Here is a 13,259-nt window from a genome sequence, read left to right on the forward strand (position 1 = left end):
TGGGCGGCACAGCTGTCGCTCAGCTGGATGGCCCCTTCCGATTGGGCGAGCGGGCTGAAGGACCGCCCCAGCGCCACTGCCATTGGCAGGTAAAAATCGAGGGGAAGGAAGAAGGAGGAAGGAAGATGGCGGCGGCCAGCGGTGGGGCGCTGCGGCGGAGCGTGGCGGGCCTGGCCCGGGCGGTGCGCACCTTTTGCGGTGGCGGCAGCAGGCGGGCAGCGGCAGAGGAGGAGAAGGGGCCGGTGCGAGCTGAGCATCTGGCGGAGCGGCTGCGAGCGCGGAAGAGGGAGGAAAAGCAACGAGAGGTGAGCGGGGCGGGGCCCTGAGGAGCGGGACTATAGCTCCTAGCGTGCACCGCGCTCGCACGTGTGGTGCAGGCAGGCGCCGTGGAGCCCGGGGCCCGTTCATCCCTCAGCGCTGTCGGTTCCTTGCCTCCTCAGGTCCCCCGGGACCCCGCGCAGAGGCGGGTGCGGGAGCTGGCCATGCTGAGCGCGGGGCTGCAGCACGTTCACCCCAACGTCCTGGCCAAGATTCTGAAGCAGGCCACAGTGTACCAAAACGAGGAGATCGTGGTGATCAACAAACCCTACGGGCTGCCTGTGCACGGTGAGGGGCAGCTGGCCGTGTCTGCAGCCGTGCCGTGGCGTGGCAGTGGCCTCCATGGCACTGACGGGGGAGCCGTCTGTCTCAATCATAGAATCCCAGATTGGTTTGGGTTGAAGGGACCTTAAGCTCCTCCAGCTCCAACCCCTGCCACGGGCAGGGACCCCTTCCACTGGAGCAGCTTGCTCCAAGCCCCTGTGTCCAACCTGGCCTTGAGCACTGCCAGGGATGGGGCAGCCACAGCTTCTCTGGGCACCCTGTGCCAGCGCCTCAGCACCCTCACAGGGAAGAGCTTCTGCCTAAGAGCTCATCTCAGTCTCCCCTCGGGCAGGTTCAAGCCATTCCCCTTGGCCTGTCCCTACAGGCCCTTGTCCATTGCCCCTTGTCCTGTTGCTACAGTCCCAGCATCCTTGTAGCCCCCTTCAGACACTGGAAGCTGCTCTGAGGTCTCCAAGCAGCTTCTCTTCTCCAAGCTGAGCAGCCCCAACTTTCTCAGCCTGGCTCCAGAGCAGAGCTGTTCCAGCCCCCTGTCATCCCCATGGCCTCCCTGCACTGGAAGGGATGTCACCTTTAGATCCCAGCCTCCATCTCACACTCAGGGGGTAACTTAGGGTATATGGGAGGTGAACATTCTCCCTGATTCCTTTGCCCATGGGTTGTGCAGGTGGCCCTGGGATCAAGAATTGTATCACTGATGTGCTGCCAATTTTGGCCAAGATGTTGGAGAACATGAAAGCTGAACCCCTCCACCTCTGCCACCGGCTGGACAAGGAGACCACGGGTGTGATGGTGCTGGCACGGAGCAAAGAGGCAGCAGATAGGATCCGGCTTCTCTTCAAGACTCGTCAGGTGGAGAAGATCTACTGGTACGAAATGTTTGGGTGGACAAGTGGCTCTGAAGGTCCTGTAGGGTTTGTAGAAGAGGTGAAGGGACCGTCCCCAGGGTGTGTTGTCAAAGTGGTGGCTTGTCTTCTTTACCCATCTCTTTATGGGGCTGGGATGAGGGGAGGGATCCCTTCATGCTGAAGCAACACCCACAGACCTCTGCTTTCCTACCCCAGGGCAATCAGCCTGGGGGAGCCAGACCCCACTGAGGGCATCGTGGACATCCCCATCATAGAGAAGGAGGTGCAGAGCCACCAGTCGCACTACAAGGTGAGCCATGCGTCCTCTCAGCCTCACGCTCCCCGTCCCCAGCTCCTTCCTTTGCCTCCCCATGGGCTCACCCTGTTGTTGCTGCTCAGAGGACGCTGGCCCCCAGCTACCGCCTGTCTCCGGAGGATGGGAAGGTGGTGAGAATCCGGAGGAACCGGAGCGCCGAGAGCGCTGTGACACGGTACCGGCTCCTGGCCAGCTCTGCTGCCTGCTCACTGCTGGAGCTCCAGCCCATCACCGGTGAGGCCTGGACGGGTGGCCCAGCATCGTGTGAGCTGCCTTCTGTGTGGCTGTGCAGCCAAGAGCAGTGCTGGAAGTGGGAACTCGTTGTTAGACACAATGAGAATCCTGTTTGGGACAAGGATCTGGGAATAATCACGTGAGCAGCAGTCAAGGGAGGGGATTCTCCCCCGCTGCTGCGCTCTGGGGAGGCCCCCCTTGCAGCCCTTATCCAGCTCTGGGGCAACAGTTTTCAAGGCCGAGTTGGACAGGGCTTGGAGCAAGCTGCTCTAGTGGAAAGTGTCCCTGCCTGTGGCAGGGGGCTGGAGCTGGCTGAGCTTTAAGGTCCCTTCAACACAAACCATTACACAACTCTAATAAGCCATCCCTGGGCACTGGTTTGCTGCTGGGCCACTCTGGGTGGTGGATGGGAGCTGAGGCCTGGCACGGCTGGTTGTCATGTTTCTCCTCTCTCCCTTTCCTACTCAGGGGTGAAGCACCAGATCCGCGTTCACCTGGCCTATGGCTTGGGCTGCCCTATCTTGGGGGATCACAAATATTCCCACTGGAGCAAGTTGGCACCTCAGGTAAGGCAGGTCCAGTGTTGGGTGGGCAGCCAAAGCCAGATCCACTTGCAGCAGCCCCTGTGTGTTTCCCAGCTCCCCGTAGGCTGGGGTTTCCAAATGCTATCTGAAGAGCTGGGGTTTTAGAAAGGACCTTTTCTGTCCTCACCACAGAAGCTTCCTATAATCACCTTGAAGAGGCTGAAGCTGGAGCAGAGCAAGGCTCGCCACCTCCCGCTCCACCTGCATGCCCACCGGCTTTCCCTGCCCCTGGGCGAGCGGCTGGACCTCGTCTGCAAACCACCCCCCTTCTTCCACAAGACTCTGAGGAACCTGGAGCTGGACTTTACCAAAGATTAACAGCGTAGAAAGGGAGAGGTGGCATGGATCTCCACATCCCTGGCATGTGGTAGTGCTGCGTCCTGCTGCTTGGCAGCGGTGTCCACCTTGGAAACAGTGGTGCGATGAAGTCCACAGTCCCTGCTGCTTGCCAGACACCTCCTCTATTGGTGCTGGGCTCCAAACCAGGTACCTGTGGGTGCTTCTTGCCCTGATTTGGTGCAGAGAAGCAGCTGGGCACGCTGAAGAGACACTAGTTTGGTCAAATGAGGCTGTGTAGAAACTGGGCTTTGCCCAGTCATGGCTGGAACTCGTCTCTGAGCAATAAATGGTCCTGTTGGTGCCGAGGTGAACGGCTTTGTGTCTCTGTGGTTGGTCCCAGGCAGGTTTGATTGGTGCAGTCCCATTTGAGGACTGTCACTCAGCCTTTCAGAGCTATTTAGAGTTTCTCCCTCCTATCCTGGCACTCTGTGCTCCAATTTGGAGAGTCCCTTCCTTGGAAAATCCATGGAAAGTACAATTTGGCAGCTGCTACGCTGGGAATTCCTCTGCTTGGCTTGGCTGCACAACTCCTGGACTCCCTTTGCAGTGTCAGTGCTGGTTTTTGGGCACAGAATATGCTGCTGGGAGAGATTTTCCTGTCCCTCTGCCCCTTCCAATTCCTCTGTTGATTCTAGATCCTATTATCAGCATCCTTCTCCCTCGGGAGCTGCCTCGAAGTCAGATTCCTTCCCCTGTGCCCCAGGATTGAAAAGCTGAGGAGTGGCAGCACCAGCATTTGGTGTCTCTTGGCCTGTCCCCAAAGCACAAGTTGGTTTAGGTGCTGGAGAAGGCTTTTTGTCGCCTGTGGGGCTACCACATGCCTTGTTGGGGTGTCTCAGTAAGGTAACACCCTGTGCCCTGCCACCCTGTGCCTCAAGCGAGTGAAAATAGCCGAGGGCCCCCCACCCTCCTCAAAAGCACCCAGAAATACATCTGCTTATGAGAGAGGGATGCAAAACCACATGGAGCCGGGCTGGAATTCCACCTTCAAAGCCTGCTGCCATGGCTGCCTGGGGGTTTTGTTTTCTATTTCAGGACGTGCTGTTTGGGAAAAGGCTTCCCCCTGTAATTACCAGTGGATTCAAGGCGGTGTCTGAGCTCTCATCCCAGCTGCCTGGTAGGGATGGCTTGGCAAGAGATGCCTCCAGCCCTACAAAGCCACTCCTTGAGCTGGGCACACCTCAGACGACACCAGAGCCCCCAGGCAGCAGCAGCAGCAGCACCATCGTCTCCTCTTCCTCCGTACAAAGATGTCCCTCTCACACACAGCCGCTGAGTACATGCTCTCCGATGCTCTCCTCCCGGACCCCGGTGGATCCCGAGCCAAGGGCCTGCGGCTGGAGCTGCCCAGCGATCGCCTCCTGAAGTTCATCACTGTGGGGCTGCCTCTCTTCCTCGTCTCCCTGGCTTTCGCCCGGGAGTTCTCTGCTGGTGAGTCCTGGGTTTTGAATGGGAATCTTCAGGATACTGTTTGGTTGTCGGTGGGAAACACTTGTGGTCTCACCGATGTGGCTGTGGTCTGAGGTGAGGCAGCCTGGAAATGCTGGTTTAGGAATCGTTCTGCCTCAGGGATGTTTATTGATTGGGTTTAATGCATTATTGGTTGCTGGGGAAGCTGGGAACAGCTGTGCTAAACCCCACCACCGGTGGTGGATCAATGCCCCACCTCAGCTGCTTGCCCCCAGCACCTTTGGGCATTGCTGGTGAGGACGAGAAGGGTGCTGGCAGGGCAGCTCAGGCAATACATCCCACAGGAATCATAGGATGAATCACAGACTGGTTTGGGTTGGAAGGGACCTTAAAGCTCATCCACAGGCAGGGACGCCTTCCACTAGACCAGGTTGCTCCAAGCCCTGTCCAACCTGGCTTTGGACACTGAAGGACAGCACAAAGGGTTTCATTGATGGAGCGTTGTGACCTCAGGCTAAATCTGGCCTTGGCCAATGTCCTGCTGCTGCCTGTGAGGGTTTGGTTTGACTTTGGTTTCTGGCTGGTCTCTTAATTGCCCCACAGTGCTCAAAGGGTCTGTGTTTGGGAAGTGATGGAAAATGCAGCAGAGGGGAAGGACAGCTACAAAATGACTGGGAAAAAGGGGGTTTTGTAATTCCAAGTGATGCCTGAGATGTAATCGCCCTCCCTGGACCCCCATGGCTGAGGTTCACCATTCTCCTCACCCCAGGCTCACAAATAAGCTGCTTCTCCCCCACCAACTTCACTGGGAAGCAGTCAGCCTATGTCGACACGGCCTGCTGGGACTCCCTTGTCCACCATGGCTTGGACACCGAGGGACACGCTGTCACCAAGTCCCTGTGGGCTCTCAAGGTACATGTCCAGCTCACATCTGGGTGCCCGCAGGTCCCACCTGCGTGTGCAGCAGAGCTCAAGCAACTCCTCTGCTTATCTCCTTCCCCCAGGTCTTCCCCTACTCACTGCTGGTGGTGGCAGTGCTCATGTACCTGCCATACCTGCTGTGGCGTTACGCGGCCGCCCCTGCCCTCCACTCCGACCTCCTCTTCATCATCGATGAGCTGGACAAGTCCTACAACCGCTCCGTGCGCCTGGTGCAGCACATGAGGAAGGTGCAGCAGGCCAGCACCGAGCCTGAGCGCTTCTGGGAGGAGTACGAGAGGTGAGACCCTTGGGAAGCCTCCGCATCCCACTGATGGTTCTCCACATGGTGCTGTGGCTGTGGCCACGTTCAGGATGGGCTTCGGTGAAGGGATTTGGTTGGGGGGTGGCTCTAACTCCCCTCTGTGTCCCCAGGGCTCGCCAGGAGAGGTATTTTGAATTCCCATTGCTGGAGCGCTACCTGACCTGCAAGCAGCGCGCTCACTCCCTGGTGTTCATCTACATCCTGAGGAACCTGCTGCTGCTCGTGTTCCTGGCTGCCACCTGCCTCTACTTGGTCTTCCTCCACCTCAACATCTTCTTCCAGGATGAGTTCAACTGCTCCATCAAAACAGGGCTGCTCCAGGCGGAGCCCCACATCCCACCACTCATCCCCTGCAAGCTGGTCTTCTTCTCCATCTTCCAGCTCATCAGCCTCTCGGTTGGTGGTGTCTATGTCCTCCTCATACCCGTGGTCATCTACAACGCCCTGCAGCTCTGCCAGTGGGACAAGGGGCTGCTCTCTGTCTATGAGATGCTGCCTGCCTTCGACCTGCTCAGCCGCAAGATGCTCACCTGCCCCGTCAACGACCTCAACGTCATCCTCCTCTTCCTCCGCGCCAACATCTCCAAGCTGACGTCCTTCAGCCGCCTCAATGCTGTCAGCGCCCTGAGGGAAGCCACCACCAACAAGGAGGACATCGACACTGTCATCGACTTCATGACGCTGCTGGCAGGGCTGGAGACCACCAAGCCCAAACACCACCACGCTTGTGCCCCCGATGGCAGCACACCCCAGTCCAACGGCAGGGCCCCAGGTAGGATTTGGTGGTAGAGATGACTTCTTCACTCTCCTCTTGGCTCCCACATGCAAGATCCTGCCCTGGGGGTGAGGCTGGATCCATCCATCACTAAAGCCCTAAACCCTTTGGCCAAGACCTTCAGGTTTTGGGAGGGATTTGTAGGGCTGAGGGCTCCGTTTCTAGCCAGGAATGAGCTCTGGCAGCCAGGATGTGATGCTACTGCAAGCCCACGCGTGGGCAGAAGTTGCTATAGGAACAGAAAGCAGAGAGTTTGGCACTTCAATCCAAGCTCCGGGCAAAACCCGACCCCCCCAGCAGTGGTTTCTAGGCTCTGGGAGACAGCTCATCCTGTCTCATCCTGGCAGGATGGGAGCCAGGAGCCCTGGGCTCCTTTTCCTGGCCCTGGGGGCTTTGGTTTCCAAAGAGAAAACCACCAAAAGCCCCCAGATTGCTGTATTTAGCATCCTTGTTGGCGTGGCAACCACGGGGCTAGCACAGCTGGCTCTTGAGCTAGTGGCACACTGGTGATGGAAGCCCAAGACCCCAGTTTGTGATCACCCCAATAACTAACTTCCTCCTCTTTGTCTAGAAATGAAGCCTGGAGTGGAAGCAATGGGAAAAGCCTCCCGGGACTCACTCGGCTCTGCCTGACCACAAGAGCAGGCTGCAGGCAGAGCAGCTGGGATCCAGTTGGATTCAGTTCCTTATTGCCAGCATTTCTCGAGCACATTAAACTCTGGTTTGGAGACAGCCTGGTGAGGTGATGTCTGTAATGTGACAGCAGTGGCAGGGCTGAGCTCCCCCGTGTTATTCCTGTGTTTGGGATCCCCCCTCTTACGGTTTTCCAGCAGAAAGGGTTAAGGGAAGATTTAGATAAGCTGTTGGGAGGAAGTTCTTCCCTGTGAGGGTGCAGAGCCACTCTTAGATGTCTTATTCCAAGCACTGAGTGCCACATTTTCCTGGTAATGCAGCAGGAGGGTGGGAATGGAGCACTTAAAGGATGCTCCTCTGAAGGAAAAGAAGGATCCAGGAATAACTCGAGCTGGTTTATTAACTCTTTATTAACAGCAGGAGGTAGAAGGCACCTCTGCAGCTCCATGTCCCAGACCCAGTCTGACCCTTTGGTTGTGGTCCCAACCACAGGCTCGTTCTGGACACCGTGAGCACTCTGCCGTGGGGGTCAGCACCCCATATCCCTGGCAGGGGGACCAGGACCAGCTCCATGGCAGGGAGGGGTTCAGCTCCCGTCCTGCTGCTTGTCTTAACATAATTCTTCATTAATTTCCTTTTAAATTGCCTGTATTTTCCCCCTGCAGCCTTGACTTCAGGCCAAAGAGGAGCTGGAGATGTTTAATTAGGGAGGCTGTAATCAAGCCAGCTGCCTCCCTGAATCGGGAAGGCACTGTGCCAACAGCCTGGAGCCACTCGGAGAGGCCTGAGCTCCCTGCACCAGCCCCTAAATCCTTTGGGAGAGAGCCCTAAATCCCTCAGGAGAGCCCCTAAATACCCCAGGACAGCAAGGAGCTTGGGTGGAGGAGCAGCAGCTCCATCTCTCCAGCTCTGCTGGAGCCCCTCAGGGTCTCCAGGAGAAAGGGGGGTGCAGGCAGGCCCTGGGTGTTGTAGAGAGCACAGGACTGGTACTCACAGGGCCACTCAGCCCAGGCATAGCGAAGGGCCAGCACCAGTGTCCCGCAGCTACCCAGGGCCAGTGTCACCGTGTGGGACCCCACTGCCACCATGGGAGCTGGCATCCACCTGCACAGGGACACGGGGCTGTAGCAGCACACCTAGAGAGGGGAGAAACCTCCCTGAGCATGGGCTTCACCTTGCGGCCATGGGGAGAAGGTTCTCCCCGCTCCTCACCTCGAATGCTGGTGTGTCCCTCCGGCGCCAGACCAGTCGCTGGCTGTAGGTGACGTTCAGCAGAGCCCTGGTGACCTCCAGGACAGCCCGGGTCGGGAATGGCCCCTGGAAAACGAGGTTTTTCTCCCCATAAGCCACAGCTCTAGCGCCCAGCTGCAAGCGATGCGCCACATTCTGCTTGTCCCGGGGGTGGATGCTGCCAAGGAAAAGAAGGGAGGTGGGGTTGGTGTCCTACAGCTTCAGCTGCATCCTACAGCTGCTGTCCTACAGCTTCATCTCAGCCTGACAGGCTGAGATCTGGGCTGGGTCAGCCTGGAGAAGAGAAGGCTCCTGAAGGGGAGACCTGAGAGCAGCTCCAGTGCCTAAAGGGGCTGCAGGGAACCTGGAGAGGGGCTTGGGACAAGGGCCTGTAGGGACAGGCCAAGGGGAATGGCTTTAACCTGCCAGAGGGGAGACTGAGATGAGCTCTTAGGCAGAAGCTCTTCCCTGTGAGGGTGCTGAGGCGCTGGCACAGGGTGCCCAGAGAAGCTGTGGCTGCCCCATCCCTGGCAGTGCTCAAGGCCAGGTTGGACACAGGGGCTTGGAGCAAGCTGCTCCAGTGGAAGGGGTCCCTGCCCATGGCAGGGGTTGGAAATGGATGAGCTTTAAGGTCCTTTCCAACACAAACCAGTCTGGGGTTCTATCCCTTCACCCTCATCCCCCCAGGACTCACCTGCCATAGGGTGAGTGCTCATCGCAGAGATCCATTGCCACGGCCATGAAAGTTCTGGGTATCCTGGCGTTGGGAACAATCCCCACATCGGCTGTCTGGTGCCAGCGGAGCTGGGCGAAGCTGTCCTGGGGGCTCTGCCGGCGGTAGGTGGACAACTGCAAGGCAGAGCAGGGTGTGGAGCTCAGGAAGTGTCTCTTCCATTGCTCCCAACACCATCCGCTGGGATGCAGCACTGCTGGCAGGACCTCTTCATGTGTTCACAGCATCCTCTTGCACCTTGGAAGCGGCTCCAGGATGCTAAAGGATGGGTAAGTCCCCTCCTCACCCCCTCTTCACCTGCACGAAGCCAAAGGGGAGGAGCAGCTCTGTCTGCCCAGCTGATCCTACATGGAATGCCTGGCGCCAGTCGGCAATGAGCTCGGGGAAGGTGCAGTTGTACTGGTCTGTGTGCAGGAAGGCGTTGGCCTCACCTGTATCCGACAGAGAGGGGCTGGAGCGATCCCAGTGGGATAGTGGAGGCTGCTCCGCGCCATGGTGAGGATAACGGGGGCTCACCCTGGTACCAAGCGATCCCCCGCAGTGTCATGTTGAGCAGTGGGTGAATCATAGCATTCCAGAGCACAGAGGGTGTTTGAGGGCCAGAGAAGTGCTGGTGTGGGGAGATGCTGGGAGACAAAGCTGGGCTAAAGGGGCAGAAAACACGAGGCCAGACCTGAATCCCTTTAACCCTTCATGGTTAAACCAAGCACTGTGCAAAAGGGGAGCCCTGGGGTCCCCCTCTTCCATCTTTTCCCACTGAGATGTGCCCTACACTCTCAGCACAGGAGAGGGTTTATCCAGAAGGAGGAAAATGATGCATGGAGAGCGAAGACTATTCCCGGGTTGTATGATTCTACTTGGACATCCCCTTCCTTAGTGGCAGGGATGTCCCTCAGCTTCACATCTTAGTGTTCAAGGAAAGCTTGGACGGGGCTTGGAGCAGCATGCTCTAGTGGAAGGTGTCCCTGCCCGTGGCCATGGAACTGGGTGAGCTTTAAGGTCCCTTCCAACCCAAACCAGTCGATGTGATTCTGCATGACAGGAGCTCTCTGGGGATGCTTTAGGAGAGGAGGTGGGATGGGAATAGATGGGAGGATCTCCCCCAAAGCATCGTGGTGTGGGGCAGGAGCTGTTTTACTGCATCTTCTCTCACCTCCTCATGTCCTCCAGGAGCCCACATGCCTGCAGAGCCCTTGGGGAGGACCAGGCCTCGATGGGGGTCCCCCCCCAGGCCGCCTCCACCAGCCCCACAGGGTACCTCAGAGCTTCATAGAGGTAACGTCCCAGCAGCCAGCAGACGGCTGAGAAGTAGGTGAAATTCCCATGGCCCAGGTTCTCTGTCCACAAAACATCAGGCTGCAATGGGAAAAAGGGGGGGAAAACCCACTCCCAGGCTTTTTGGGGAAGGGATGGTGTCCTCACCAGCTGTTGGGATGGACCAGGGCAAGTCAATGCGTTCCAGGTCCTGCAGCTCCACGTCAGAGCGGGAAGGAGCCGCAGCAAAGACACGGACATAGGGATAGTGAGCGGCGGCAGCGAGCTCCTGGCTGGCATTGGTGATCTAGGGAAGGGTTGGGAGCATGTGAGGTGCTTCTCTGCCTGCTCCCTGCCTGCGCTGGCAGGATCATGCCATGCTATGGGTCTTACCTGCAGGACTGTCATGACCATGTTGCTCTGCCCACTGCAAAGCCACACGTCCCCAAAGTAGATGTCCTTCAGCGTCACATTCTCCGAGCCCTGCCTGGCTGTCAGCGTGTAGGGACCACCCTGATCCATAGGGTCCAGGATGGTCATCCATGTCCCAGAAGGTTCTGGAAGAGGATGGTGCTTATCTTTCCTGATCCCTATGAAGACACCAAGACCTTCACAAGGAGGTTGGATGGGCGGCCAACAACCCATGGGGATGGACAGGCAACAAGGGAAAGCTGCCCCATTGCATGGCTGGTTGGAGAAGTGGGGTTTGGATGCTCTCCCCCCCATCAGAGGGTCCTTCCTCCTGCAGGCACGGAGGGGTTAACCAGAAAAATCTCCAAGACAAATGTGTGTCAGAGCAGAAGCTGCTGGGAGGAACCGGGATTACAGGAGCAGCTTGGTGTGTGTGACACTGAGATGTCTCCAGCTAATTTTAGAGGCGCCGAATCGAGGCGTAAAGATATTCTGCTGGAGCTTAGCGTGGATTTTCTGGCCTGATTCAGGCTGGATCCTGCAGATCTCCGGTAGCAGCCGATCGCTGCTCTATCACAAGACACCTCCAGGCTCCCCAGTTTGTGGAGGAGCCATTTAGGCAGTGATTTCACCCCCCAAAAGGCGAGGAGCAGCCCCCCAACTCACTGTGCAGGGAAGGAAACCACCAACTGAGATCTGAGATGCTTCTGAGCCCTCACAGCCTTGAGGAAAGCTCACCCAAAGGCGATGGAGCCCCACCAGCAGCTCCAATGTGCGCTTCAATGTGCTTCTTGGACCAAACCAACCATCCCCAGCTGCCCATGAGGGTCCAGCACTGACCTTTAACTCGTGCCATCTTCTTCATGAGGACAAGGCCACCATCACCGGAGAGAGCCACGGTCACTGCAGCCCCTGGCTCCCCATAGCCCCACACCACAGCCCCCACCGGCTCCTTCTGCAGCACCATGTGGTCACCATAGTAGGATGCAAAGCTGAGGATTGCCCCTGGAACCAACGGACAGCACCAACCATCAGCTCCAGGAGGGAAAAGCAAAGGAAAAAATCCTCTGCATGGCCTCCGAGTCCTTCTGAAACACAGATTATTTGAGATCCAGCTTAATTTAGAGCCTCTTTTGGTTCTGGTCAACCTTAAGGTGGTTGAAATCACCAAGGAGATGAAGAAGTGGCTGAGTTTGAGTCCCCAGGAGAGCCCAAGTCACGTCCCAAAGCCCAGGAGCTTGTGTTATACATAGTTTGGGTACAGATTGCGGTAAGAACTCTTCTAATAACAGCATTTCTGCCAGCCCAGCCTTGCTAATAACTATGTTCTGACATACTTTCCCCTTGCTAAAGAAGGCTTGGCACATGGTGGGGTGGGAAGCACCAGGAATGCGGCACCGGCAGAAGCAGGGAGGGAACAGCGGTCTCAGCCCTGGCACCCCCAAAAGCCCCGTTTTGAGGGTGTGAACAGAAACCCACACTCGAAGTGGGTCAGGGCAGCGCGTGCAGGGCTTGGACGCTATGTCCTCAGCCTCTCTGGAAGCAGCCGGTCCCAAAGCCCCTTCCCGAGGCTCCGGGAAGGACGAGTTACATAAAGACATGAGTTGGAGGAGGGAGACAAGTACAAAGTGAGGCGCCGGGGAAGAGGCTGGAGCTATAAAAAGCGGCTGGGAGGAGGGAAGGGAGCAGAGCCCACGGGACGTGCCGAGGAGCCGCATGCAGCTCCCGCCTTACGTAAAGCATCGTCCCACGGGGCAGCGGCGTGCCAAGGGCGGCGGAGCGGGGTTTAGGGCATGCCAAGGGCCCCAAAATGGGCTCCAAGAGGGGCTGGGGGGTTCCAAAGGCTTCGAATTGGGGTTGAGGGTGGTACCAAAGGCATCAAAGTGAGGTTTAGAGGAGGGCAAGAGACGCGAAGTGGGGCTCTGGGTATGCAGAGGGCATCAAATAGGGCTTTGGGGGTGCAAAGGGCCTTGAAATGGGGCTGGAGGGACGCCGAGGACATCAAAGTGTGGCTCGATGTGGTGCCAAAGGCATTTAAGTGGGTCTGGGGGGGTACCAAGGGTGTTGAAGCAGGGTTTAGGGGATGCCAAGAGCCCTGAAGTGGGGCTCTGGCAGGGCTAAGGGTGGTGCCAAAGGCAGTGAAGTGTGTCAGGGCGGCTACAAAGGGCACTGAAGCAGGATTTAGGGGATGCAAAGAGCCTCAGAGTGGGCCTCTGGGGGTGCCAAGGGCATCAACATGGGGCTTAGGGTGCAAAGGGTGTTTAAGCAGGGTTGAGGGGGATGCAGAGGGCTCCCAAATGGGGCTGAGGGGATGCCAAGGACCTCAAAGTGGGGCTAAGGGTGATGCTGAAGGCATTGAGGCGGGTCTGAGGTGTACCAAGGGCACCGAAGTGAGGTTTAGGCCAACCCAAGGGCTTTTGGGTGCCAAGGGCCCGAACCGGGGCGGGCTGCGGAGGGTGCCCGGAGGTCCGGACCCCCCCCCCACCAGCCCTTTACCTGCCGCCACCGGAGCCAGCGCCAGCAGCGCCCACGCCGCCATTCCGGGGGAGGAGGGGGATTGAGGAGCACGGCGCGGGTGGTCACTAGGACCCGGGGCCCACCCCGGCCCCGCCCCTTTGGGGGCGCGGCCAATATTCGGGGCGTGGCCAG

The 13,259-nt window shown here is 58.0% G+C and overlaps 3 protein-coding genes across 6 annotated transcripts; 2 read left to right on the top strand and 1 right to left on the bottom strand.

The window, feature by feature from the left end:
* Window positions 1–71: 71 nt before the first annotated feature.
* RPUSD4 (RNA pseudouridine synthase D4) lies at window positions 72–3,232 on the top strand. Its single transcript, XM_065696906.1, has 7 exons — window positions 72–305; window positions 441–606; window positions 1,268–1,469; window positions 1,665–1,758; window positions 1,848–1,998; window positions 2,467–2,564; window positions 2,715–3,232. The coding sequence occupies exons 1-7, from the start codon at window positions 126–128 to the stop codon at window positions 2,898–2,900; spliced, it is 1,077 nt and encodes a 358-aa protein (XP_065552978.1). The 5' UTR covers window positions 72–125; the 3' UTR covers window positions 2,901–3,232.
* PANX3 (pannexin 3) lies at window positions 2,983–7,081 on the top strand. Of its 2 annotated transcripts, none has more exons than XM_065696904.1 (6): window positions 2,983–3,068; window positions 3,957–4,352; window positions 5,101–5,243; window positions 5,336–5,550; window positions 5,685–6,346; window positions 6,921–7,081. In XM_065696904.1, exons 2-6 carry the CDS (start codon window positions 4,172–4,174, stop codon window positions 6,980–6,982), a joined length of 1,263 nt encoding a protein of 420 aa, XP_065552976.1. In that variant the 5' UTR covers window positions 2,983–3,068; window positions 3,957–4,171; the 3' UTR covers window positions 6,983–7,081. The 2 variants fall into 2 exon arrangements, with proteins under 2 accessions (XP_065552976.1, XP_065552975.1); XM_065696903.1 differs by having other exon boundaries at window positions 2,987–3,068; window positions 4,191–4,352.
* A 293-nt stretch (window positions 7,082–7,374) lies between these two features.
* SIAE (sialic acid acetylesterase) lies at window positions 7,375–13,229 on the bottom strand. 3 transcript variants are annotated; one of them, XM_065697189.1, is made up of 10 exons: window positions 13,107–13,228; window positions 11,451–11,615; window positions 10,593–10,756; window positions 10,368–10,506; window positions 10,099–10,282; window positions 9,462–9,589; window positions 9,243–9,376; window positions 8,907–9,061; window positions 8,195–8,390; window positions 7,375–8,118 (listed from the first exon to the last, which is right to left on the bottom strand). In XM_065697189.1, exons 1-10 carry the CDS (start codon window positions 13,147–13,149, stop codon window positions 7,831–7,833), a joined length of 1,596 nt encoding a protein of 531 aa, XP_065553261.1. In that variant the 5' UTR covers window positions 13,150–13,228; the 3' UTR covers window positions 7,375–7,830. The 3 variants fall into 3 exon arrangements, with proteins under 3 accessions (XP_065553261.1, XP_065553260.1, XP_065553262.1); XM_065697188.1 differs by having other exon boundaries at window positions 10,593–10,789; XM_065697190.1 differs by having other exon boundaries at window positions 7,938–8,086; window positions 10,593–10,789; window positions 13,107–13,229.
* Window positions 13,230–13,259: the final 30 nt, after the last annotated feature.

Source organism: Lathamus discolor, chromosome 17 (genome assembly GCF_037157495.1).
Source record: "Lathamus discolor isolate bLatDis1 chromosome 17, bLatDis1.hap1, whole genome shotgun sequence".
In the NCBI taxonomy this organism is placed as follows: domain Eukaryota; kingdom Metazoa; phylum Chordata; class Aves; order Psittaciformes; family Psittacidae; genus Lathamus; species Lathamus discolor.

Bases quoted from the DNA above. Each gene is read 5' to 3' on its own strand.
- SIAE (XM_065697188.1), bottom strand. From the start codon at position 13,149: ATGGCGGCGTGGGCGCTGCTGGCGCTGGCTCCGGTGGCGGCAG. The intron at 10,790-11,450 runs GTCAGTGCTGGA...GTGTCTTCATAG, and splicing joins GAAGATGGCACGAGTTAAAG to GGATCAGGAAAGATAAGCAC. The intron at 9,377-9,461 runs GTGAGCCCCCGT...TGTCGGATACAG, and splicing joins GGGGATCGCTTGGTACCAGG to GTGAGGCCAACGCCTTCCTG.
- RPUSD4 (XM_065696906.1), top strand. From the start codon at position 126: ATGGCGGCGGCCAGCGGTGGGGCGCTGCGGCGGAGCGTGGCGGGCCTG. The intron at 1,999-2,466 runs GTGAGGCCTGGA...TTTCCTACTCAG, and splicing joins GGAGCTCCAGCCCATCACCG to GGGTGAAGCACCAGATCCGC. The intron at 2,565-2,714 runs GTAAGGCAGGTC...TCCTCACCACAG, and splicing joins GGAGCAAGTTGGCACCTCAG to AAGCTTCCTATAATCACCTT.
- PANX3 (XM_065696903.1), top strand. From the start codon at position 3,005: ATGAAGTCCACAGTCCCTGCTGCTTGCCAGACACCTCCTCTATTGGTG. The intron at 4,353-5,100 runs GTGAGTCCTGGG...TCCTCACCCCAG, and splicing joins CGCCCGGGAGTTCTCTGCTG to GCTCACAAATAAGCTGCTTC. The intron at 5,551-5,684 runs GTGAGACCCTTG...CTGTGTCCCCAG, and splicing joins TTCTGGGAGGAGTACGAGAG to GGCTCGCCAGGAGAGGTATT.